General features: G+C 40.4%; 1 protein-coding gene across 3 annotated transcripts in view; it reads left to right on the top strand.

Annotated features, from left to right (window-relative positions):
* Positions 1-27,112, top strand: part of DUSP22 (dual specificity phosphatase 22) — a 45,744-nt gene that overhangs the window by 6,811 nt on the left and 11,821 nt on the right. For 2 of the 3 annotated variants that reach the window (XM_061994421.1, XM_061994422.1), the window contains exons 3-4: positions 8,436-8,518; positions 24,830-24,879. In XM_061994421.1, coding sequence (XP_061850405.1) covers positions 8,436-8,518; positions 24,830-24,879 — 133 coding nt within the window. Of the gene's footprint in view, positions 1-2,453; positions 2,592-7,945; positions 8,101-8,435; positions 8,519-24,829; positions 24,880-27,112 lie in introns of those variants that run through there. The other variant, XM_061994423.1, reaches the window with a different exon arrangement.

Below are 27,112 nucleotides of genomic sequence, written 5' to 3'. Positions count from 1 at the left end.
TTTATAACAACTGCTAAAGAGTTCTGTTATCACTGCTTGTGAGACTGATAGGTCTGCAGATTGCTGTCTGACCACTGATACTCGTGCTGTCTGTGTCACAGGTGTAAGATTCTCTGGATCTTTTTTTGCTTCTTGCATGAGTTTTTTTTATTTTGTGCACAGAAAGACAGAACCATACTTTGAGAACACAGGAAACTTTATGTAGACATTCGAATAAATGACCTGTTCTCAAAGCATTCTGTTAGCAGCAGTTCCAGCTGACTGTTCCTGCTCAGAAGTAAGCCAGTTGTGCCTGTGTAGTTGTTTTGATAGATGTAGACCCTATATCTGCTATACTAGGGTACAACAGCAAAGCAGGACTCACAGGAGCTACTCTGATATCATGTGCTTTCTGGTCTGTCTGATATCACAGCTAGTCTGTTAAGATTGGACAACATCTTCAGTGGACTTAGATGATGCTGCACCTCCTCTCTGCCTCATGCCCACCCTTCCTTCCCTACCCCCATCCTGAAACCTGTGAGTTCCTGGGGTTTTGCCTGATTTACTTGACCCTGGAAGCAGAGCTGTAGAGGCAGCCCAGGGGAAATGTGGAGTTAAAATCTGCCTTTTACAAATACAAGTACAACAGCTAGGGAGTGAAAGAGAGTTAATTGTGGTAAGGAAAATGGGAGGATGGAGGTGAGTTTATGCTGATGGAAGTAGGTTATTTAATAAAAAGAGTAAAGAGAAGGAGGAAAAAGGGATTGGGAAGAAAGGAAAATAAGGGGAAGAGGATAGTTTTAAAAACTCTTTGGATGGACAATTTCATAGGCCTGTGACAAAACTAACTTGGTCACAGCCATCTTGCTTCCTCTTTTTGTTTTCATCTTTTTTTTCCTTTCCCTTCAAGTACTCTAGGAGAGGGATGGGATGGAAGGATATTTGACAGTGGAGTCCTTTAGGTTTCATGCTGTTGGGCAAGATGGGTCCAGAGAGTGAGGCTCTCAATTTGTCTGTCTCTCAGTGTGGCTGTCCTGCTGGTAAGCTCTTGATGGTGCACCCGGGGGAGTGAAACTCAGCCAGAGCATCTGTTTCTCGGTGCACTTCTGTTTTCAACTGATGAGCAGTTTGACCAACTAAGGGGAGCTGGCCAAGGTTGCAGAGTGAGTCAGCATCTCTGCCCATGCCAGGGCCTTTGACCCTTTTGCTGCTCTGGCCACTGGGCTCTGCACCTTGCAAAATGGCCCTGAAATGACAGGTCGTTTCTACATGTAGAGGTGTGCAAGTGGTATGAGTGGGCAGTGTTTCTGGGAATCTAACTGAAAAAAAGCAGAGACTGAAATGCTTCAGCTACTTCATAAATGAGAGTGAGGATGGGTTGGCTTTAATCTCAGTTTTTGCCTCATGGAGTCTGTTTTTTAAAGTGATTAAAAACACAAGCCAAATGTTTGTGTGTTTATTGCTATGACCTTTGCTCCCACTGCATTTAATGATTACATTTTACTATTATGAGTATTTGTTGTTACAATCTCAAATCAACTACCATACCTGGAGAGGAAGAGAGAAGATTGGTGTTACAGTATGTCACTGATACAAGAGCAATCTCAAATTTCCATCTTTTTCTGCATGTCCCACCCCTCAATACCCTCCCTGCTTCACTGCTTAAGAGTAAATGCAGTGAGCTGTCTGTGCAGCGAAGTCATCCCATGCAGGAACAGGCTTGTTGGTTAATCACTGGTGTAGCTTTCTGGAGGAGTTTGATTACCATGTTTTTGGGGCATGTTGTGATTTGTGGCACTCTTTTGTGGCCTTTAAGGGGTTCATTGACTGAGACGCTCAGCAACCCATATAGTTGGGATTGGTTAAAGTATCCTGATTTGGGCAGCTGAAATTGCCCAATACTTTTAAAGACACAGGTTTAAAAAATAATTTCCTGTAATACACTTTTGAGCAGTCTCCTATTTCTTCAGCTTGGGACCAACAACTTGACTTGGATAAAGTTTTGTCTTCTCAATAAGAGGAGTAGCACTGAGTCCTTGGTGGTGTGCATCTTGCCTGGGCGCAAGGCTGAGGCTTTATGGCATCCTCTCAGTCTCTGAGCAGGGGGTAGAGAAGAGGGAGATTGTCCAGAAGGTGAGTCAGGGGAATCTCTGAATGACTCTGATGTGCCCTCCAGAGGATGGCCTTCCCAGGGCCTCCAGGGAGCCTGGACAGGCAGGGCTTCCACAGCTTCTACGCATGCTCTGGCCTCCCTGCTGCCAGAGACACCTCTGGGGAGAGTGACAGACTGGGAAAAGGCACAGTTGTTTCAGATGGAAGCCTTCCCACTGAGCAAAAGCAGGTTGGTAACAATGTTAAACACTAATCCTGGTGAGCTGGAGAAGGCATTCAGCAGTTTTTCTGATTGGGAAATTATTATTCAATATTCCTTTATATTTCTGCTTTATGTATAGGATTTCTTACTGTCTTTTTAGGCCTAATCAACTTAAAAGCAGTCCATGACAGAGGAAGTGCAAACTCTTCTGTATTTGACTGGAAGATAAACTGAGGCCCAAGAAAAGAATTGTGAAACAAATCTGTGGCAGAAAGAAGAGCTGAGCTCACTGCTTCTGGTTTGTCTGCACATAGAATGAGAGCGCTTTGTGGAACCACCTTTAGACCTTTTGGGTAGAAAGTTATGTGTGATCCCAATTGTGGAAAGCACTAAAACGTGCTGAAATCCCCCTAAGTCCACAGGACTTGAGTATATCTCTGGAAAACTTTCCTGAAAAGGCATAGATCTCATCATGTGTCTAAGTGCTGTTATCTTACAAGATCTATAAGCATGACTCTGCTCAGCAGTAGCACGTTAAATTGCGGTGTATTCCTGAGAGAGTGCATTTGAGATTTTACAGCTAGAGGGCAGAAAAAATCAAGAAGAACCACAGATGTCCATACAAAATCCTGAGAGTGAGTTTAGCCTGAAAGCCCAGAAGGAAACAGGGCTCTTGGGCGTCTTTGGTGAAAGTTACAATGGAGTTATTTCTTTGCAAATGGGAGGATGTGGGGCTAAGAAAGAAAAATGAAGGAAGAGAAAGAGGAAGTTGACTCTTCTTCCCACCTCTAACTTGGGGGGAAATTTTGGGTTGTTCCAGTTGTACTTACAAATGAAATGCAATCCTCTAGAGACAAAGAATTTATTTTATGCCCATGTGTCTTCTGCACTGGAAACTTGATGTCCCTTGAAAGGCACCTGTGCTTATGATGAAAATAAGTACTTTGTTCCCAAAGAGACTGATACAACAGGGCTTTTTACCCTATTTCTCTGCAGATAGAAAAACCACAATTTCTCCTTGACAGGGAATTCTAAATGGGTGTTTGGTTCCAATACGAAGGGTGTAGCAGTAGTGAGCACCAGAGACTGATGAGTGTTTCTACCTTGGATATTAAAGAGCTTGTGCCCTTCCTTGCTTGTAATCATATTTGGAAGATTCAAGTTTTTCCAATGGAATATTTGGGGGCTTTTTGATTTGAAGGGGAAAGCCACAATATGAGGTTTAATTCCCCCTGAAGAGTCCAGTGTTGCTGTGGATGAGCTAGAGAGTCTTGGGAAAGTTTCTGCCCTTCCTGTTACTAAATGTATAAAAAGGCAATGCCTGCTGAGTGGTTCTGCTGTTTCTAGATCCAATTAATTCCTGTTATCAGCTGCTTTGGTTTGGTTTGGTTTTTTTTTTTTGGAAAAGTTCCCCTTTCTGAGGCTTTATTTCAGGTACTGAACACGGGAGAGAGTGATGATACCATTCCCCTTTTCAGGTTCATCTTTTGAAGGAAGGCATATTATAGGTGCTCCTATTAAACAGAGTACTGGGCCCTTTTCCACACCTGTCTTACTGCCCTGAAAAATCCTTTGGAGAAGCTGTGACAAAATACATATTAGAACATAGTGTGAAGTGAGGACAGGAGATACAGATCTTTGGTTCCCGTGCTTAATTTTTCTGTGTGTCTCTGTAAATGCAGGTCACTAGACTTTGGAACAAAGCTCTGCTGATGGGAAGCCATTCTTAGTAATAGCGCTCTCAACCACTGGAGAGGAGTTTCTCCTTTAGGTGCCTAACTCTAGTTGTTTCCAAAGCAGAAAGTAAAGTATAGACAAGAAGTTACTTTATTAAAGAAATCATCTGATGATGCTGAAACTGTAGTCTCTATGCATCTGTGGATTGAGACCTAATGCTGTTTTAAGTACTGGACTGGCTTTCCTTCTCTAAGCACTTGTTTTTGTATACATTACCTAAAATTTTATACTGAGAACTTCCTAGCTTACTGTGTTCTAGAACCATGTGTGACTTTGCAGACTAACAACCAAATGCAGGCTTTGGAGGAGGAAGAAGGGATGATGTCTGTAGCTTGGGATAGCTGGCTAAATGGGAGGAAAGGTGACAAAATGGAAATAAACAAATCCTTTCTTTTGTGGAGACATTGAATCATCTAAATTCAGAAACAAGTTGCAGTTAAATGTTGCAGATCAGACCCATATCACTGTAATGGGTTTTTTCCCCCCTCTCTTCCTGGCAAGACACTTTTGTATTTTGTTGTTAGCAGCAGAGGTGGAAAAGACTCTACAATTGTTTCTTCCTAAATATACAAAGGGAGGAATCTTTATTCCTCACCTTGCATCTCTATGGAGGTACTGAAATACTAAAGTAAGAATGGCTGTATGTACATTTGAGACATCATCATCCTAGTACTGGAGTCCTTGAGGCACTGATGTGTCTTAATCATAGAATCATGGAATGCTAGGGGTTGGAAGGGACCTTTAGAGATCATCCAGTCCAACCCTCCTGCTAAATCAGGTCCACCTCGATCATGTCACACAGAAACGTGTCCAGGTGGGTCTGGAAGACCCCCAAGGAAGGAGACTCCACAAACTCTGTGGGCAGCCTGTTCCGGGGCTACATCACCCTCAGTTTTTTCTTATGTTTAAATAGAACTTTTTTGTGTTCCAGCTTCATCCCATTACCCCTTGTCCTGTTGCTAGATACCATAGAAAAAAGGGATGTCCCAATCTCCTGACACTCACCCTTTAGAGATTTGTAAATATGAATATTAATGGAGATGATTGGAGCTGTACTGTCTCACTTTTGCATCTGGGAGATGGAAACACAGTATGTTAGGTGATTTGCTCCTCAGCTCCCCAGAGCTGCAAGGAAACAAATTCTGACACCACTCCTTGCACCCCATCCCACTGTGATGAATTTGCTATTGCTTTTATAATTGTTTGCTGCTCTCTGCATGTGAGTAGAGGTTAAGCTAGGAGTCAGAATGAAATTGAGGGAAAAGAAGCTAAATATGGATGTGGGAGGGAGAGAGGAAGACTTCCTCAGTGTGAATTGTGTCCTCCTGTGTGAGCAAATTGTTTCTTGAGGGCATTACTCAAAATTGTGTGTCAGCTAAGAGATGTTTTGCTGTATGAAACAGAATATTAGATAACCTACTGGAAGAATAAGACCATGTTTTGAGAGACCCTTTAGGATGGACATGATGGACTTTGATATGTTTATTTAATCTTTAAATTTGCAAATCAGGTGTTTCACTCTGCGATTTCAAAACATGACCAGCAGGTCAAGGGAGGTTCTTCTCCCCCTCTACTCTGCCCTGGTGAGGCTTCATCTGGAGTCCTGTGTCCATTTCTGGGCTCCTCAGCTCAAGAGGGACAGGGAAGTGCTGGAGAGAGTCCAGCACAGGGCCACCAAGATGATCAGGGGACTGGAACATCTTTCATATGAGGAAAGGCTGCGGGAACTGGGACTGTTTAGTCTGGAGAAGAGGAGACTGAGGGGGGATCTTATTAGCATTTATAAATATCTAAATGGTGGGTGTCAGGAGATTGGAACATCCCTTTTTTCTATAGTAGCTAGCAGCAGGACAAGGAGTAATGGGATGAAGCTGGAACACATATAATTCCATTTAAACATAAGAAAAAACTATTTCCCTGTTCAGGTGAGGGAGCCCTGGCACAGGCTGCCCAGAGGGGTTGTGCAGTCTCCTTCCTTGGAGGTCTTCAAGACCTGCCTGAACGTGTTCCTATGCGACCTGATCTAGGTGAACCTGCTTCTGCAGGGGGGCTGGACTAGATGATCTCTAAAGGTTCCTTCCAACCCCTACCATTCTATGATTCTATGTTTCTATGTGGTTGTACAGCACTGTGCTACAGTAGTGAAGTTAGAATGGCTGGGGTAATGGTGTTTCTTTTGGCTCTTGGTGGACATTTACATAAGCCCTTTATGGTATGAGATGGGAAGCGACAAGATATTTTATTTGTACTGCTATTTAAATGTCTGTAGAGACCTAGGGCAGCTGCCAGGGGCAACCAAGGGAATTTCCCCTTTTTGAACTGTTTTAAGGTTAGATCCAGATAATGCAGGCATTGCCTAGGAAGCTTTTTCTCCTCTACTTTTAAGATTTGAGTGGTTGTTTCCTAAATATATTGAGGACCTGCTGGTTGCCCTAGGATGTAGGTTTGGGATAGACTTTTGCAACTTGTTTTTAGGAATATCTGAGATCTTACTCTCTTATTGATTTCTTGGAATTCCTTTAGCCTAAGTCCTTGGTTAACAGAAGAGCAAATATCTTTCAGTCTTTTTGAGTTTTACTGTGTCCATTAGGCCTGACACACCGTTTCAAAGCAGTCAGTGTTTAAATTGGAACATATCTCCTTCTAAAGCTGTTTGCTTTGTGTGGCAAGCCATTTCTTACCACATGCATCACAGTGATAACTAGAGATTGGGGTCTCTCTGTCTTAGGTATGCATTAGTACTGTGAGTTCCAGACAGCAGGCTCTGAAATCTGCCCTTAGCCTTTGCAGAACAGAAAGCAGTGATTTTTAGGGACACTTAGACTGACTTCTGGGCTTCCAAACCCTTGCCAGCTTTGGTAGTCACTGAGGAATCGAGACTGTCCTATAAAGTGTTACAAAAAATAAAAAAATGAAGGTCAGGTGGGATGGAAGACCTCTCCTTGCAAACATCAGGCTTTCTTCATTGAAATGCTCACTCTGAGATTTTTAGGAAATGGTAATTGTTCTGTGAAGCCAGACTGTGATTCTCTTTCAGATGGAACTTGTGTCTATTCTCTCCTGAATGATTAGTCATCAGTGTTGACCGTGCAGGCTTGACCAGTAGCAAATGAAATCAATGCAGTTTTGACTCTTCTCTCCCTTTTATTAGCCTTAGAGAAACTTTCATAATTGAATTAGGTTTAAATTTTATCACCTTTTATTGTGTTCACGTGGATCTGATCTTCAGGGCAGTATAATTAAATGCCCAGTTCCTCTTTGTGATGTAGAAAAGGCATTGAAACTTTATCATAGAGCAAAGTAAGATGAAGCAAGGGATGCTAATTGAACTCTTGCACGTACATAAAGAACGTACAGGTGATGCTATTGTTATTTTTGTACCTAGAGAGAGCCGGTTTGAAACCTTTGTGGTCAGCACCCTTTTTTTGTGTGCAACCAGGCTAATGTGAACAGATTGTATGGGCAGATTTGGAGGGCAGGTGTTCACATCACAAAACCACTGCTGTAATTGCCATGGTGTGCTGTGCCGTGCTTGAGCAAAAAGGTCAAAAGTAAATGGACAATAACTTTTCCTTGTATTAGTGGTCCTTTGAGGTCATTTTCTGACGTGCTGATGGTTTAGTGTGGGGAAAGTTGCACACTGATGACAGATAATCTATTTTACCTTCTTTCTCATAGAAACAAACCTATGCTTTTGTAATATCTAGCATCAAATTTTCAGTCGCCCTAGTTTACTTTCCAGTTTTGAATGTTTGAAACCCCTTGGTTACAGGTCTAGGAACCACCTTTTCACAACTGCTTTTCCTTTTCCTTGCTGTAGCATTTTGCTTTTTCATAAGTTCGATATCCTTATTATCTTGAACTCTCTTCAGACTTAATGTATGTGTTCTCTAAATCCACATTTTTCCCTACAAGTCCCCAGGAAGTAAGAATATGGTTATGTTGGCTTGCCTGTTAATGTCTCAATTCAAGTGATACAACTGACTTCACATCTCTGACCTGATTATCACAAGGTCTATCTCCCGTGTGAAAATACATCATCTGAAGGGACATTTGTGGGTAGAGAGGAGGTAAGCTAAGCTTGTACTCTGCTTGTTCAGATGGCCATCACCTGCACACAGGCGTACACGACTTATATTTCAGATGCAAAATACATGAAACTTCTGACTTAAGAACACATTCCTGAGTCACTTAAGCATGTTCTTTATATAGCATATAATTTGTTTTGGAGTTAGAAGTGTGTCTTCCCGTTACCCACACTGATGATGGTGTTCTAGAACAGCTGCATTTGGGGTTTTGCTTCAATACCGGTGATAAGTGATTTTAAACATGTACAATGGAAAAGGGAGTGGACTATTTCAAGAAATTAAAGAAATTCTCTTCCTTTTTCTTCTGTTTATTGCAGATGCCCGAGATGTAGAGCAGTTGAGTAAGAATAACATTACGCATATTCTTTCAATCCATGACAGTGCCCGCCCTATGCTTGAGGTAAGAGGTGTGGGGGGCTCCACGGTAAATCCTTACTTTGCAGTTGACTGTTACAGTCATCTTGGGGTTAATTTCTTGTTCTGTACAATTGGCATTTTGAGACTGATTTTCTTCCGAAAACGTTCGACAGCTGTAGTTTTGGGATCCAGTCACAGATTTTGCTGCTGTTACAACAACAAGTAATCTAACTGACAAAGGAAGAGACAATTATAGTGTCAATCAATACAACAATAAAGAGATTGTGATATTCATGTAACAGTGAAGGTAAGTTTCCTTCTGTGTGGAGTTCAAGCATCACATAAACATCATTCCTTTTGCCCCTTTACCCCTGCCATCCCTCCTTTGTACTTGGGCCTGTTTCTTGAATCTTTATAGGAGATGGTTGTGTAAGGTTTCCAGTCCCTTTCTGTGTAAAATAGCCTTATTTAGGCTTGAAGTGTGGGAGGAACCAGTGCTTCCCCATACAATACATCCAATATAGCAGAACATCTGTAGATCTCTAACACTTTAACATGAAATACCATTCCACAATTTTCTGAAGGGAAGCTGATATGAAGAGCTGTAATTACTTGACTTGCTGTGTCATCTTGAGCAGTGAAAGAGCTGAGACCAGGCTACAGGTCTTCTGTTTTGGATTATTGTGCTTGCTTCTTTATGCCAGTTTACCTTGGAAAGAGGGCAGATTGACTGGGCTTTGCTACACCTTAGAATCCTGCTATTTGATTTATGCTGTTATCCCCTTAAATTTGTTTGTTCTTTCCCTGCATTTCACTTTTCCTGAAATAGGGCAAAAGGGTAGGTAAGGCAGTTGCTGGGAATGTCTGCTTTTCATTCTTTTCGTGTTAAATGTCTCTAGTGAATTCAGTCCTTGTTCAGTACAATTCAGAGCTACAGAATTTCCATCTCTCACAGGCAAGTTGAGAGATAAACTGAACAAAAGATGTCCCTGCTATGTCACATTTAAAACTAAAAGAAATTCAGTGGTGAACATTGAATGGTTGACTATGGTTGACAGGGTTGATCTTGAACTTACAAGTGAGCTGAAGCAGAGCTTTAACTGTTGCCTTTATTATACTGTCCATTTGACTTCTGTTATGTTTGATGCTTAAGCCTGAAACATACTGGATGTCAAGGGTGCTTATAGTTGAAGAGATAAACAAGAGTACTGAGTGAGGAAGATGTGTTGTTTCCTCTAGGGTGCTGTGCTCTAAAATGAATAGAGGATTGCTTTGGCTTACTGTCACAATTAGAAAAATAGGAAGACTAATTACAGCACAGATCAGCTGCAGCCTCAGGCCAGTGTTTCTTCTGGTGGTGGTAGTTTCGGCAGCCCACGCACTACCATCTCACTTGTGGTAGTGCATCTGTTTATGAGGTTGTACGGTAAATAGATCTGGGAGCTTTTGTGGGTTAAATATAACCGAGTCACCATTTCTTTCTCTAGCTACCCCTCAAAATACATGAAGAATTGCATTTACTCAGATATATTCCTCATCTGGGTAAAAATAGTATGTCAAAAGTTACAATGGTATGTGAACAAGGAGTGTCTGGTTGAGGATGGACTTGCTTTATTCCCCCTTATTTCCAACAGAAATGTTCATTGAACTGTGCCTTCTTGGCTTACGATACATTCCTTTATGTGCTGTCTGGAAAACAACTGTTAGAACTTCTCCCCAGTTGTTAAAGTAGTAGAAGGATTGCAAGTTACACTTGTTTGGGAGCTGAGGTGATTTTTAATTACTTTATGATTCATGGTCTTGGGAACAAGGGCCTAGAAAGTATCAACTGTGTTACTTCCTTTGTTATATACTTCTTTGCCAGGTTGTAGGTAGGTTTGTTTACAGCTTGTGTATCCATATTGTGCTTGGGGCATGTACTGAAGTCAAATGGGAATGCTTTCACTATGTGTCTCTCTCTTCACCTTTTCCTCCAGATTTCACTTGTGGAAAGTGAAGGCTTACATTGGTGTTCAGAAATCCACCTGAAGTTATTCAGATCTTTAAGTGTGGAATGACAGTGATATTAAAAATCTTTTGTTTGCCTTGAGATTCCCTGTTTTTTGTGTATTAATGTGAACACTGACCATCTGTAAAAAGCTGCCTTTTCTTGGTCTACAGTAGTTGCATTTGTCTTTTGCTGACAGTATTTTATCGCAAGTATTTGCTAGTCAACCTGTAGTAAATACCACAAAAAATTAAACAAATCTTTCTGTGCAACCTGTGGAAGGTAAGTGGTTTTAGATGTTGAGAACTCAGTAGTGTTCTATTAACATTATCAAAGAGAGTTTTGCCTCTTTACCGTGGAAAAAAGCAAGTATGGATGCATACCTTAGCTCTCAAAGAGGTCACAAATTATCCACATCTAGCATGTCAGATTTTGATGTTTCAGTGATGGCTGTTTTGATGCAATAATACTTCTGATACAGCACTTAAAGCTGATAATGGTGGGTAGAGAACGAAAATGACCGATCTGACTTTGTTGTCACGGTCACAATACTCAAGAAATAAAAGCAAGTGTCATTGTATGTGGTGAACAACAACTTGCTACAGATAGTAAAATCATTTTCCAGTACAGTACCTTACAGCATTACCCCTCTGATGTTACAGACCATTTTTTACTTGATTATTTAAAATACAGAACCTTTTACAAAGTGTGCTTTCCTCTCTGCTTTATATACTGCAGTATTTGGTTACGTCATATAATCACAGAATCTTAAGGGTTGGAAAGGACCTTTGAAAGATCATCTAATCCAACCCCTCTGCCAGAGCAGGACCACCTAGAGTAGGTCACACAGGAACTCGTCCAGATGAGTTTTGAATATCCCCAGAGAAGAAGACTCCACATATATATGTTGCTTTAGTTCCTCTAAAGTGAGTAAGCTATTGCAAAACAATTGGAGACTTTCACAAGAAAGTATGATACTGGTTTAGGTTACATAGTGTGTGCCTGTTGAGAAAGGAATTTAAATAAACCTAATGAAGTTTAGAACAGCTTTCTTACTGAAATTTGGTTTCATATATGATCTCAATGATTGTTTACAAACCCTCGTGGATGTCTGATTTACGGCTGGTTCATAATCAAAGTTTGGCCTTAGGAAATTATTGTGTATTTCCAAGCTGGAATAATAAGGAAAAAGTAGGTTTAAAAATTGATTGCATTCTAAGACTTTTTATACCTTTAGACATTGGCAGTCTGCTTTAAGTACAAGACATGATATTTTTTTCTAAGACTTCCAGTGATTTTAGTGTGGAAGGAATTTTCCCAAATCTGTCATGAACTGTTTTGCAATATTATCCCTTCTTTTTGTGTAAACTCTTTCAAGGAATTTTATCCTCTTGTAAAGGCAATCCTGAAATTAATTCCTGTTTAGAGAACATCCTGAGGCAGTAAGGTACACTATTGTTATACAGGATCTTAATCACTTAGGTAAGCATTTTGTATTTTAAAGATAAAGGCTTATAATTCCATCACAAAAAACTGTAGATAACTGGTGATGTGTCCAAGAGAAAGAAATGCATGCTGTATGGAGCAAAGTTTGTCATTTCAGATGCACAGAAGTCATCTTCTGAAGAAGAGCAGTGTCCAACAGCATCATGTGTGTTCCTATAGAGGCAATAGCAATAATGGCAATAGCTTCTGTGCCTCTGAATCAAGTTGGCTCCTCCAGAGTACTTTGGATGGCTGCCCATGGAACACTCACAGATGTTTTATAAATCCACACAAAAGCTACATGCAGAGGAGAATAATTAGGTTTGTTGCCACCTGCTTTCTAATCTATTTTTCAGCCAGTCCAGGTTTTATAATCTGTGTTCAGAATGTGAGAGACACTGAAAGGTGGATGGGTAAACATATTGCTTTAAAAAAATAGTGTATCTGGCAGTGACCTGTTGGATCTTTCCAACAGGTTGTCATCTATCTGTACTTTTGTAAGGCCTTTGACATGGTCCCCTACAACATCTTTCTCTCTAAATTGGAGATATACAGATTGATGGGTAGACTGTCATTGATAAGGATGGTTGGTTGGTTGTATCCTGAGGGTAGTGGTCAATGGCTTAATGACCAGATGGACATCAGTGATGAGTGGGGTCCTCTGGGGGTCTATATTGGGACCAGTACTGTTTAATGTTTTCATCAATGACATAGGCAGTGGGATCGAGTGCACCCTCAACAAGTTTACAAGATACCATTCTGAGTGGTGCTGTTGACATGCCCAGGGGATGGGATGCCATCCAGAGGGGCCTGAACAAGCTCAAGAATTGGGCCTTCATGAGGTTTAACAAGGACAAGTAAAAGGCCCTGCACCTGGGTCAGGGCAACCCCTGATGCAGGCCGGGTAATGAAGGAATTGAGAGCAGTCCTGCAGAGGACTTGGAGGTACTGGTGGATAAAAAACTGGACATGAGCTGGTAGTGTGCACTTGCAAGCCAGAAAGCCAACTGTATTGTGGGCTGCATCAAAAGTGTGGCCAGCAGGTCAAGGGAGGGGATTTTGCCCCTTGACTCTCCTCTGGTGAGATCCCACCTGCAGTCCTTAGCACAGGTCAGATATGGACCTTTTGAAGTGAGTCCAGGGAAGTGCCACAAAAAATGATCAGAGGAACAGAACATTTCTGCTGTGGAGGCAGGATGGGAAAGTTGAGGTTGTTCAGCCTGGAGAAGAGAAGGGTCCAGGGAGACTTTATAGCAGTCTTTGAATACTTCAAGGGGGCCTGTAAGAAGAACAAGGACAGACTTTTTAGCAAGGCCTATTGGAACAGGACAAGACATAATAGTTTTAAACTAAAAGATGGTAGGTTTAGGCTAGATAAAATGAAGATTTATATTTTTTTTTTATGATGAGGGTGATGAAGCAGTGGAATGGATTGCCCAGGTAGATGCCCCATCTGTGGGAACATTCAAGGTCGTGTTGGATGGGCCTCTGCAGAACCTGGTCTACTTGAAGGTGTCCTTGCTCATTGCATAGGAGTTTGACCTAGATGACCTAGAAGGTCCCTTCCAACTCCAACTGTTCTATGAGTCTATGATCTCTTGGTAGAACTTTTTTTAAAACTAGGACAAACAGCTGTTGAGATTGGAGAGCAAAAGGCCAAAGGTCTGACTTGTGGTATTTGTATGTCCTAAGCAAGCTGGTGCAGTCAGTCAGAACCTACAGTAAGAATGGGGAAGCATTCTTAATGAATCCTGAGCAATTCTTTCCCATGTTGCTTCAGAGGATGCTAGCTAGGTGTTACTCTACTGCATTAGATCTGAGGCCATAACAAACTTTGTGCCAGTTGATCTAAGTGAAGTAAGTAAAGGCAAATCTTGTTAATCTTGGCAGAAGAATCTAGTTGTAGGTCTATGGAAGCTATGTTTGTAGATTTTCCAGGTGTTTGGCCCTCTACTGGGGGATGTTACATGGAGACAAATTTGGGCCCAAACCAAATAAGACGTTGATGTGGATTGTGCAGCTGATTGAAAACAGCTGCATCTCATTCTGAAAGTGCATCCTGTGATGGACAGTTGGGTCCAAGCAGCTGAACTTGCAGTATCCTTACTCCTTTCAACATTTCTCCTGCTGTTCTCCTAACCGCACTCACTTAAACACCAGCAAAAGCAAGAATGCTTCCTTGTTGCATTTGTCAGTGATTACTGAGTGTAGCATGAGTCCAGGGGGAGGAAGGGGTACAGGTCTGACAGTCTCTCAGGCCTTGTCCTGGAGAAGGATTATCTGCAGAGAGAGACAGAGATGAATAGACATTCTGTGGGTCTCCACGCAGAGAACGCATCTCAGAGAACAGCATGAAATGTGTGGCTGGCCGATGATGTCACACAGATTCAGGCTGGAAGTAAGCAAGACTTTTTAACCATGAGGGTAATCACTGGAATATGTTGCCAGAGGCAGTAGATTTTCTCCCATGCTCTGCTTTTTTGTGTGGAAATTGATTCAGGTAAGGCAGAAGTCTTTGAGCTTTGCACTTTATAAACAGAGCATTTCACAGTCCTTGATCCCTCTGAGATGCTTTGAGGTGTCGGTTGTGATGACTACTGTGTGAATTGTAGACACCTGTCCATTAATCAGGAAATGGACTGAAACCACCAGCTTCTTTCACACGATCCACCACACATTTGTCAGTTACTGGTAATTTTGCTGTTGCCTTTGCCCCACATCAGAGGTTTGATCTAGTAAATGTGTGAATCCTCTTACCAATCACCTGTGGTTGTGGAGTCCTTTGGCATTGATTTATTTATGGTGTTATCATTGTCAGACTGTCTGCTGGTGCCTTGCAGGAAGCTCTAAATGCTGCACTCATCTTGGACACATCATATGATCACAGTAATGTAGATCTTAAATCTATAGAGCTTACCTGGGCATTCCTGTACTGTCATCTGCCACAAAAGCTTTCTGTTGTTCACTATTGATGACAAGTTGCACTAAGAGTAGGCTTTTGCATGTGTGCTGCTTCTGTCTGCATACCAGTCTTCTTTCTTTGTTTTCTGTTGCTATAGCGTATTTGTTTTGTTTTTTCTTCTAGTGTTATTTTTTTTTCAGATGAGGGAAGAGTACATCAGTGTATGTGAGAGTTTCAATTAAAGTCATTTAGGTAAAGCATAAGTAAACAAAATCCCAACAACACACACGTTTTTGGAGGTTATTGTCATCTGTTTCTGCTCAGTACCAAAGGTGTCACAAGTTTTAGGCATCTCCACTTCATGTAAATAGCTGACCTGTGTCCCTGTGATCCTCGTGTACCAGATGATTGTTTCTCATCTTACTGTTGGTGGGACATCTTCTCCAAACAAAAAGTGATCTTAAAGTACTGCTTGGATTTTTTTTTTTTGAGTTTTGCAAGAATGTTTTTTGGTTGTTGAGAAAATGTTCTGTGATGCCTATGAAATTTGGTCTTCTATTTCTCTAACATTCTTAACATACTAGCTTTGTAGGTTATGGGTTTTTTTCCTACCCTCCATTCTGCATAGTTAATCAGAGCACCCATGGAGGACAGTTATTTATTTCTTTTTTTCTTTGTATTCTAATGCCATTAACAAGATCATCTTAATCTGGTACACGCTATCTCCAGAGCTGTGGTTTTCCTTCCCTTTTCCTTGAATTGATGACTCCCTAAATAAGTGTTGATCTGGTAGATGAGTGAGCTAGAGAAGAGCTAATTGTTGACCGAACTAAATGTCTTTCTTGTCTAGTCTCTTAGCTTGTGCAGCCAGCACAGCTTCAATGGACTGTTACTTTGAAAATGAAAAACTTTACAGGCCAGATTATCTTATAAAAAATTTTGGGTTTTTGTTTTCCTTGCAAATTTAAAAAAAAATAATTAGGGTAGAAATAGGGTTTCAAATACTCAGTGTATAAGAAGCTGAACTGAAAAGGAAGAGGATGGTTAAAAGAAATCTGTGCTGATCATTTTAGAATAATCTTTCATACTCCCTGAGTAAACAGTCAAATGCATTAATGGAATACTGGCCACAAAAAGATACTGTAAGTAGGACAGAACCAGTAAGTGTGAGAAATAGTTCTAGAAAAAATAAGGATGCTATGGAGAAACTGTGTAAGTTCTCTGCACCAGTTTTCTCTGTTGAATGCTGTGATATACCTATTTTATAAGGTGTTAAGGATGAGAAAGTTGCAGCTGGAGAAACAGCAATAGGAAGTACTGCATCAAGTTTATGAATTAAAAAAAAAGTGTGTGACTGGCTGGTAAGTCCAGACCTTTGAAGGAATATGAAAAGCTGACTGAGCACCTATTAAAAACTGAGAAATGTTTCTGAAATGAAATGGTCACAGCCTGTAGACCTAGTGTAGATATTGCATTCATATCAGTTTACATTAGGATCTGGAATCTTGTTTCATATTTTTTAAAGCCTGTCTGAATGTTGTAAATCTTGCTGCAGTTTTAGCTGGCCATGATAGTCTCTCATGTTTACAGATGAACTTTAGACTATACATGTGCAGTTTTTTAGAAAAGGAAAGCAAGCTAAGCTACAGAGGAATTGAGCTAGCAGCTCTAGCACAATGCAAGTAACCTGCTTAGCATAGTTTGTGGATAGTATTTTTGCAGTTATTTTGGGATTTGCTATAGAAACCTATTATGTCTGATGTTACCATTTAATGTGAAGAGGTTTATTACGGGGAAGTTTTTATTGAAGCTTTGAAAGGGAATAGCCTCATCTCCTTTTAGTTTCTTTTAGACTGAGATCCTTTTAGATTCTTTATTTCCATCACCAGTTTAGGGAAACTTCTTTCTCTCATAGGCATTCTGGACTGACGTTTTTTGTGTAACAGGGATTACCCCAGGCTAAAACAAAAGAAGAAAAATCCTGTGTTGTGCTCCTAGCTGATAACTCTGGAAGTGCTGAAAGCTACCTTAGTGCTTTCTTTGGCTCTGTAATCTGAAGGAATATCCTCACAGATGTGCCAGTCCAGAAGGCATTTGTCTGAACACAAGAGCATATTTCTGCTCAACATGAGATAACTAAATAGGGAAATATTGGGAAACCAATCAGCCCTGCTTTTTTAAAGAAAAAAGCATATGCTAATTCTTCATGGATGCTGCTCAGCAAATGAGAACCACAAGTCTATTAAAACTGTGTTAGGATGTTGGGTAGCACACAGGAGTCTTGAACTTTAGGAAGCTATTCATATATGAAAATTGCCTCTTGATGGTGTGATGCTAGTTATGGCTAGGCAAAAAGTTCTCTGAAATCTTTGGTCCAGCTCAAAGACTTATGGGAACTATTAAAGAGAGTGATGGCAAGACAGGCTTCAAAATCAGAGTTACTAATATCATATAGCAAGGTCACTGCTGTTGTATAAAGGTCAGCTCTGCAAATTGTTAATTTAGTCAGACTGTTGCCTTTCCATCTATAGGACTAAGCTCTTGTATCACCAGTGCTGGACACTGTTGATTTTCAGTCTTTATGCTACTATTGAGAGGAAGTGTACGAGCACGGTTCTTCTAATAAAAAACTTAACTTTCTTCTATGATGTTTCACTGTCTTTTCATGGTAAGGGTTTCCCCTCATGAGATGTTTCAGAAGACCACATTGAGCAAAATAGCTACCCTTTTTCTTTCAGGTGTAGCTATAGCAGACAATTCTCTCTAGTTTGAAGTAAATGCCCTGTCTGGGATTGGGTCTGCTTGTAAAGTTGGGATCTCTGACTAATTTTGCAAAAAATAGTCATCGGTAGCCCACTAAGAAGCCTCCAAGAGACTTCCACAAAGTGACTTTTAAAGTGTGTCATCTGGGCCAGTCTCATGAGAGGTACCCTTGGCAGAGGCTGTTGTGGTGATGCACTGAACTGAAGTAGTTCAGTGTTTGAATTGCTCAGCACACACTCACTGTGTCAGGGGAAGCACGTTCCTGTAGTGGCAGATGACAGGGAGGTGTGGATGAGGACTTTTTGAAGCTCTCAGTAGTGAGCAGTTTGCACAAGAGATGCATAGACCAGTAAATGCCTGGTGTTTGTCCTTGCTTGGTTACAGTGTTGGCTAGAATAGAGCAAATGCCCTGACTCTGTGTGCAGAGGAGGTATGGAGAATGTTAATCCATGTTTGTGACCTGAGCGTGTTTCAGAGGTGTGGTTGATCACGTTCGATCTTCCCTGAAAGAAAGGAGCAAGGGGGATATATTATTTTACTGTGGTACTTGGAGATCCCCTTGAGGGTTCAGGGACCAACTGTGACAGGTATTGCCCAGATGTTAGGTATGCTCTGACGTGCCTGGGAGTTTGAAGATGCCATAGAGTCAAGACAGACCAACAAGGTCCTTCCTCTCATCTGAAGTCTGTAGCTCTGTAGTTATTTTTGGTGTGTCCTAAAGGAGAGAAACCATAATTTAGTATTAATTCATTAGTGTTTTTTCTCCCACTCTGCATGCCTTCGGATGACCCGGCTTAGACTTGGAATTCATGGTTAGAAATGTGTGCAGCTTTTTGTCAAAGTGAATTAAAGTCCTTAACTCTTCAACATTTCCCTTGTATAGTTCTTGAAGGGATGATAGGAAGGAGAGATGAAGGAAGGAGGACTTTAACAAGACACTTCATATTAGTGATTGGCATGTTCCAGCCTTAATTATATGGATTTTCCAAAAATGTCACTGAGACTACTTCCTAAGAGAACCATGAACAAATGTTGCAAAAAAACCCCATGACTTGTAAAAACAATTGTATTATTCAAGACAATGTGATCTAAATGTATAAACCCCATTACAGGAGCATCCTGCTCTATGGCAATCATATAATTCATGTCATTTCTATTTCATTTAGAATACTTTTCAAAACCAAACCCGAGTGTGGTGTTCACTAAAGTCAATCGGTGGTTGTTTTTTGCTGAAACACAAATACATTTTCTGAGTCATTAATAAAATCTCTACCAATGGTGATTGCTACAGAAAGTAACTGAAAGGACAAACAAACGGTTGAACGGTTTTCAGTTTGGCAGGCTGTTGAGTGCATTACTGGACAAAACTCTTGTTGGTTTGGCATGAGGAAGCTTCATGTTGGCTGTTTCCCACTTTAGCTTTTTTGCTGAAATGCCCCTAAACAAAAATAAGTCCTCCTGCCCTCATCTGTTGATGCGACGACTCAAATTAACACATGGTTTTTGACTAACCTGAAAGAACTTGCCAGGTGCTGGAGGTTTTCTATTTGCATCTGGGTTCACAAATTTAAGTTTAGGGGTTGAGGTTTAAAAAAAATTTCTTGGAAGTCGTTGATGACATCTTTACATAAATTTAAATTGAGAGGTGTAATGCCAAAAATACAATCCTGCTCTTTTAAAACCTCTTTTTTTTTTTCACAAACCCTTCCCCCCACTCCTTGCTCTTGGAGAACAGAACTTCTGTAATCTGAGGTTCTTTCCCCATCTCCTCTCCTTTTAACACTTGAAGTTCTGTATTCATGTTTCCAGTACTAACTGGATCCTCAGAAATACTGTATATACAGCAATGGCGAGGATGATGTTCTGAAGAACATCTGTAAAAAAAAATCAACTCCCACATTATGTGGAAGAGCCACTGAGCATGAAAAAATGGGTAATGTTTTAGCCCTTTTTATTCTCATGCATGCTGCCTTGCTAAGAGTACTCAGTCTCATATAAAAATCGACAGACGGTTTTCTTTCACGGATAAATTGTACATTAGTATGATTTAGGGTATAATCAAACTGAGCATCATTCTTAATGACTTCAGAACGTTTTTTTGATCATGACAAAGGAACAAAGATCCATATAGGTGCTGTGTTGGTGTCTCAGTACTTTTTACAGCTTATCCTGTTCGGAGTATTCTTGGTATTGTGTGATTAAACTTGTGCGTGTGCTTCAGCCATCCTATTCTCAGTCACTAACCCATTATCTGACATGTAGCAGTTGTAGCTGTGTCATTTCACTACTGCAAAATTCTACATGTTCTACCAAAAATACCCAAATGCAAGTTTTTACAAATTTAGTTAAAATGAAGCTAGAGTTTTTTGACACAGATTATAGGTAAGTAGAATAGAAACAGCGTGTTCCTTCAACTGGACTTGTATGTTTCCTGAGCACTTTGTGAAATACTGGATTTAATAATAAAGACTTAATTACCTTAAAAAAAAAAGTTAATAAGAGTAGGAAGGTATTCTATAGTCTCTTTTCCAAGTGTGATATAACTCTTCAGGTTCCAATCCTAGTAGATAGACCTGTAAAATAATTAGTAATTTGAAAGTGGCTGCAATTCCATGTAGATGTTGTTAGCTGTAGTGTAAAACCTTTGCATATATGCACACGCCTAAACCTTTTGGGTTTTAATACCTCAATATTCACTGCAGTAGAGCTTGGTTCCAGAGTCTGTGATGAAATGGTGCAAGTGTTGTTGTCATTGTCAAATAAGAGTGAATTTTAGAAATTTTACTTAACTCTCGCTTGTTTCAACTTTGACAATCTTGAAATCGGAATACTTGCTCTAGTTTTGTTAGCTCTCACTGTATCGGTTTAACTGCAGCATTTAGTTTCAGGGCCTAAGAGAGACAGAAATCTAGTTTTGGTGGTTGTCTACTGAAACAGAAAACAGAAAAGTAAATATCTTTTTACAGACTTTTTGGGGGTAATCTTAACAAGTTAAATACACCAAAAGAAATGGGAATGTTGCTTTTATTTGACGGCATTGGTTAGGATCATCTTGTGAATAAGGAAAAGCATCTAGAGGAGTGAGTGGTGGAGGGTAGGGGTGTTTGGAGGTATAAAAGTCATTGATGAAGGAAAGCAAGCTATAATTTAGAATTAATGAGTGGGAAGTAGTAGTGAATCAAGGTGAGCAGAAGAAATCTGTGTTCAGCATCTCATCAACTTAGGAGTTTGGATTTGTACACATTCCATATATATTAAATGAACATACATAACCTGTTTAATTAAAAAGGTTGGGTTGCTTTTTTTTTAATGGATAATCTGTGAAAATGTTTACTTGGAGAGAAGCCATGACTGATGCAGCTGTCAACTGAAGAAATGTTTGAATGACAATATGTAAGCAGAAGTATTCAATAAATAAAGTGGATGTATTGCTTCATGTAGGGTTTCAAATAATATTTATCTTTTTATCAGTTCTTATAACTGCAGGCTTTTCTGTTTGCTTTGAACAAATGGCATGTTATGAGATGACTTGCCATTCTGTGGCATCTAATTCAGTGCATATACATTAAGTGATACGATACCTATTTTGAGTTGTTCTGTCTTTCCTCCACTGAATAATTTAGAGAATTGTCAGTCCTAGGGAACAAAAGAGTTACTTTCAGAAGAAATTAATAAATTAAAGACTTCCATATGGGTGACATGAAATGTATCTTCTGATCTCTATTAATAAGCAATTTTGATTCCAATTTAGATATTGCCTCTTTCTTGAAGTTTATTTAGTGAAACTGCAGTCTAGGTACTGGTTTGGAGCCTGTTGAAATTTTCACTACGAACTGTTCTGCTTTGCTCTTCAGTAATCTTTTGATTTAGCTTACTCTGGTTTAGTTGCTGTTTCAGTGATTGTTGCCTTCTTACCTCTTACGCTTTGCAGTTTCAGAGTGGCAAACAAACTGCTGGGTAATAAAATAGTGATGTCTCTCTCTTTTGCATGCTAGTTACCCCATCTAAAACACTGTAGGTATTTATTTGTTCAGTTGGCATTAACTGTTCTGCTTTGAAAGGTCCCTTTGGGACAGTTCTTAGATATCTCTGCAAGGTATGTGCACAGGAAGGACAGCAGCATCTTGAGACACAAATATACAAATAACATTATGATCTCAGGTTGTTTTTTTAAAAAAGTTAGCAGAGTTCAGCCATTAAGTATCTTCCTATTGCAAACATGTTTAAAAATAAGAGTCTGCCCAGCACAAGTGAGGAAAGCTAATTCCAGCAATTGACATGAATATCTACACAGAAAATCCCTCGAGTCTCATTTATGAATACCTGTCCCATACAATCTTATGTTGTTGTTATACTTCAGATATCCAATTATGATGAATGAGATTTGATCCTGTTATTATTTCAATCAAGAGAGGCAAAATGTGATGGTAGGGTGGGATCCTCAAGAAGTACCGAGTCTGGCCAAACTGCATTAGAGTCGAAGTCACTGAGAGTTTCATTGTTGATTTTTGTGGGAGACGGGTTAGGTCACTGCACAGTACTTTTGAAATCCCACCTCTAACTATTTCTGAGTTGAGTATGTGATTATTTCCTCACAGGGAGGAGTCCATCACCACAGCCTTCCAAAAATGCTGTACAAGTGACACATACACAAGTCAAAATACAGAATTCCAGTAGCTTTAACCATCTCCTGTCCGAGAAGCTCTGTTGATAAGGCTAAAAAGCTGATGCCAAGCATTTGTGAGTGCACTAGTGAAAAGTGTGCTGTGGGCTTCACTGGAAAGTTGTAAGTGCTGAAGCCCTCAGGATCAGGCTCTGGAGGAGCTGTTCAATGCCACGTGCGGTCTCTCACAGCCTAGTTTCGCGCTTGCTTGCGGTAGCGGGAACTAGCCAGCCATGACAAAAAGAAAGAACATTGTGGGTCTTAAACTTGTGCTGGTGCTACTTCTGCTTTTAAAGTGAACATGATCTGAAAGCCCCTCTGCACTCAGCCTGTGAAATGCACTCGGCATGTGCTATAGCTTCTGATATCTGCGGGATGGCTTGCGTCAGTGCGTGCTGGAGGAGCTGAACCTGCTGGCATAGAGTTAACCCATCTCCTGCCTTCAGTTTTCTTCCTATTTTTTCCCTTGGTGATGCAGTTAGTGGTATGGAGTTGTCTGGAGGTATGGGGAAAATAATAGCATATAAACTTATTTTCAGGTCACAGGCCCTTGTTCTACTGGAGTGATTCACTTGAAGTTATACTAGTGTCCCAGATAAACCTCGCAGATGTGTCACACAAGATGCTTATTATCATAACTAATCTGTCCCAATATAATTATCCTTGTCTCAGCAGCCTACCAATATATATATTACTGCTATATTGTCTTTCTAAAAGAGTATATCTGTGCAAGCTGTTGTGGATCAGCTCATGGCTGTGGAGTCATCCTCTCTTCCCCCAGCAGGCATCCCATCTCCTGATACAAGGCAGGAAGGACTGTTCCTTGTTGATGCCATTGCCTCTGGCAAGCTGCTTTGCTTTGCAAGCTGACTTTGTTCTCATTCTCTCTTCCCTCAGCTGCATTTTGCCATGCAGCTCTTGCACAAAATGCCATGTGCTGTCACTGGCCTGATGTGGTCCTGATGGTGCCTTCTCCCTGTCAGGCACTGCCACATCTCCAGCTCCAGACTTAGCACTGTCTTCAGAGCCTTCCCTGCTCTTGACTCTGCTTTCCCCAAACCAGAAGGCCCCAGACAGCAGCATCTCCGCTCTGATTGTGGCATGCTGGAGATGGTCTGTCGGAGTGAGGAAGTCTGATAAAGCGTGGTGGAGACAGGGCAGGCTCTCTGTGTGGCTGTGGAGAAGATTCTGGTGGGTTGAGAAAATGGCTAGTGCCATGTGTAAGTAGAGGTGAAGAGGTTGGGGTGAGGTATCACCGCATCCTTTCTAACACAGTGGTGAAGTTCATGCATCTTGTAGAGGATTAGCAGGATGGTGTGTCATGGTACCAGTGTCAGGACCTCTTGCAAAAAGGATTGCTCTTTGGTGTGAGGTGGGAAGCAAAGTTACAAAGTCTATGTAGAGGAAACTAAAAAGGTGTTTCTGGGCCAGCAAAGCAAAGGTGATGGGGAGAAGGTACTGCCTTAGGTAGTTACCACAATTGAGCAGTAAACTGGCGAATGAAATGCCAGGTAGATGCATGTTGTGTTTCACCTTCTTGGCAAAGGGTCTCTTACAGATAATGTGTGACTTTCGTGTGTTGCAGTAAACATACAGTATTTTTCCAGGCATTTGTGTTGTTACAGAAGGATAACCTAAGGTGGGTTTTGTGGTGGGCCTTTTGCTGTGAATCCTTATCTTTACATCTGAAAAATTGATAACTCTGCATCTGAGGTGTGAAAAGACTTCGAGTAAATGATTTAGTTCATGTGTGTCTGATCTGCAGCCTGTGTTCTTGGAAGTCCTATTTGAGAAGTGTTCTTTTTCTTAACAGTCAGAGGGGTGACAAGCTTTGAAAATAGAATGACAGTTGAAATGAGCGTTGACAATGCAAAGCAGTAGTGTATGATTTTAGTGTTGTTTTAATATACCTGGTAACATTTTTAATGCATCAGAAATGGTTATCTAACTTCACTAATTGATCTTGTAACTTATAGGATAGCTGGCTAAGAAAAGGAGGCTATTTTTGTGGAAGAAAAGTAGGAATTTTATGATTGTATTTCTTGAAGTTTCCCAAAAATAAAGAGCAAAACTCATACCACAAACGTATTTCTTTTCTGAAATGCATTTTGTTTGGTTTCTCAACTAGATAAGTAAAAATGATTTCATGGGATCAAAAGAGATAGCTTATCATAGTTTTTACGTTGTAGCTTCTGTTAAGGGGAAGGGCAGGAGAAGGTGCAACTTAGTTTTTCTAGAAATGTAAGAAGAATGAGGTTTTGAAAAACAAGTTTACACTTTTTTAGTAAAGATGCTTCTGTTTTGCACTATTGGATATCACTTGGGATATGTATGACTAAGCTGTCTGCTGATGTCTTAGCATCAAAGCAGATATAAAAACTGTTTTAAAATCTGTCTGCATAGAGATGATCTCTGCTTCTCTGAATGATGATGTGCCTCCCTCAAAGTCAGTAAAACTGTGCCAGTCTAGAGCATGACTTGTGCAGTGCCAGATAAATGTATTTAAAATGTATTTAACTTGGATATTACAATTTCTTTGTGCTTCTTTACACAGGGAGTGAAGTATCTGTGTATTCCTGCTGCTGACTCACCCTCGCAGAACTTGTAAGTTTGTTTTAAAAATAAATCACAAAGTCTCTCAGTACCATAATTCCTGTTTTACAACAAGCTGAAAGATCTGATTCTAATGTCTCTCAAGTATTACACAAACGTGGTTTTTTGATCCATTAAGAAAACACAGTAACACTTGATTCCAGCCACTTTGGTTCAGATCCTGCTTTTTGTGTATAAGGGTTTGTGGAAGGGTCAGTATGTAAATACTCTTCATTTGTGGCCTTATATTTCAGGATTTCCTTAACAAGTCTGCTAATAACTTAGTCCCAGTTTATTCTAGCCATCATTTTTGTAAATGGTTTGCCTGGCTGTTTTTTTTTTTCTTAGTGCTATCTCCAGCCATTAGCAAAAAGAAAATATTTGAAAGAGGTATGCAGCCTTGTGCTTCAAGGGTTGAAATAAATTCCTCACAGTGGGCCTTCAAGATAAGGTCCCAATGTGCAACCTACCACTGCAAATGTCTACTCTGGACTTCATGAACCTGCCTCCGAAGGCCCAGATGCTCTTGGTAGTAGTCTGGCATGGCAGAGAGTTTCTGCCTTGCAGTGACTATTGCCTTGAGCATGTATTTACTGAAACCAGGGTATCCCAGCCTCACTCTTTCTCATCTCCACTAACCCTCATAAAACACTAATTGACTTGCCCTTGGTTTTAATGTTTTGAACCATTGAGCATAGCAAATCTTGATTCCAAAGAGAAATCAAAACAGGTTTTATAAGAGAACTTGGATAGTGACCAACTCTTTCTTCTAGAGTTCACTGTTTATGTTGGGGAGAGGTGAGGGGGGTTTCAGCCACATCCTGCTACCAAGTTTTGTAGAGAAACAAGTACTTGAAAGAGGCTTGGTAGCTACGGAAGGAAATGTAGCACTGCATTTCTCTCGCATCACAGCAATATTCTGTCTCATGCTTTCGACAGATATTTTTAGACCATGTGTTTCTTGTACCCTAGAAAGATTCCAGTGTGGCATTTGATGTGTGGTGATTTGCCTTTTTGTTCTGCATTTCTATTTTGATTGTTGGGAGAAGGGGGGAAAAAACCCACCACACACACACAAACACCCACTGTCCCCAACCCACATCAAAAAACACCCCAAACCCTTAAATTTCAAGATAAATCTGTAATGAGAAGGCAGACAACTAATTGCCTTTGCATTGGACAACTTTTGTGACCTTATTACTTAAAAATATAAATAAATGTAAAAAAAATCCTTTTGGGAAAGGGAAAAAAATGAAATTAGAGGAAAAAATTCACATGTTACATTAATTGTTGGCATTTCTGAAAATGTTTTGCAAATCTGCTTCCTTTTGTTAATGGAGATCTGGATTGAGTGGGAATGGGAAGAGAAAGGATGGCGTTTGTGATGAACGTTAATCGATGTACAGTTCAGCCTCTCCCTCACTGTTTAATATCAAGGAGTTATACTGAAAAACCACCTCCAGCGCTTGAGCTGTCTGGCGCAGTACCAAAGCTCTTAAAGCTTCAGTAAGAAGAAACAATATTTGCATGAGTATTGTTTCTGTTATGCTGCAAGCATCTAAAATACTTGCTTTTGGTATCAGGTGGTTGCAAGCAAACGTCATTACTTCTAATACTGATACATTTTATCACTTAAAATAAAACTTGATGAGTAACCGATTTTTCTTTTTTGCTTCATACAGTCCAGATCTTCAAGTAAAAGCAAGTCATGATGCTTGCAAATAGCCATGTTGCTTGCATTGCACGTACACTCCTCTGAGAGCAAGAGGAAGCTGTCTTTGTTCAGTCTGTGAGGATTTGATAGAATCTTATCTAGGAGCTGTTTCCTGCCTGTGCCTTCTACAGAGAGAAGGATGGCTGGGGAATCGGAAAGAGAATTGGTCCCTCTGCAACATCTTTGGGTCTTGACCCTCTTCTTTCCAAAGAGGGATTCTGGTGGCATCAGGAAGGGAAAAAAAAGCTAAGCATCCTGTGTTGCAGGTCGTTGTGTTTTCTTAGCAATGGGTGATAGACACAACTGACCAGATAGACACTACTGTCTTACCTGTCTCTCCCAACATTAAATTTGTCAGAAGCTTTGCTGCTGCTTGTCCAGCTGAAAGCGTTTACCCACTGAATTGTGGAACTGTGAGCCCTCAATTCACTTCAGCTCAGTTCTTGAGAGGAGAAACTTCTTGTTTCTTATGTGTGTAGTTGACATTTAGCTCTAGTAAGCTTGTTTAGCGGAGCTCTCTTCCTCAGAGGA

Source organism: Colius striatus, chromosome 4 (assembly GCF_028858725.1).
Source record: "Colius striatus isolate bColStr4 chromosome 4, bColStr4.1.hap1, whole genome shotgun sequence".
NCBI classification, from domain to species: Eukaryota; Metazoa; Chordata; class Aves; order Coliiformes; family Coliidae; genus Colius; species Colius striatus.
The sequence above is the reverse complement of the archived record's forward strand: the minus strand, read 5'-3'. Positions and strand labels throughout refer to the sequence as shown.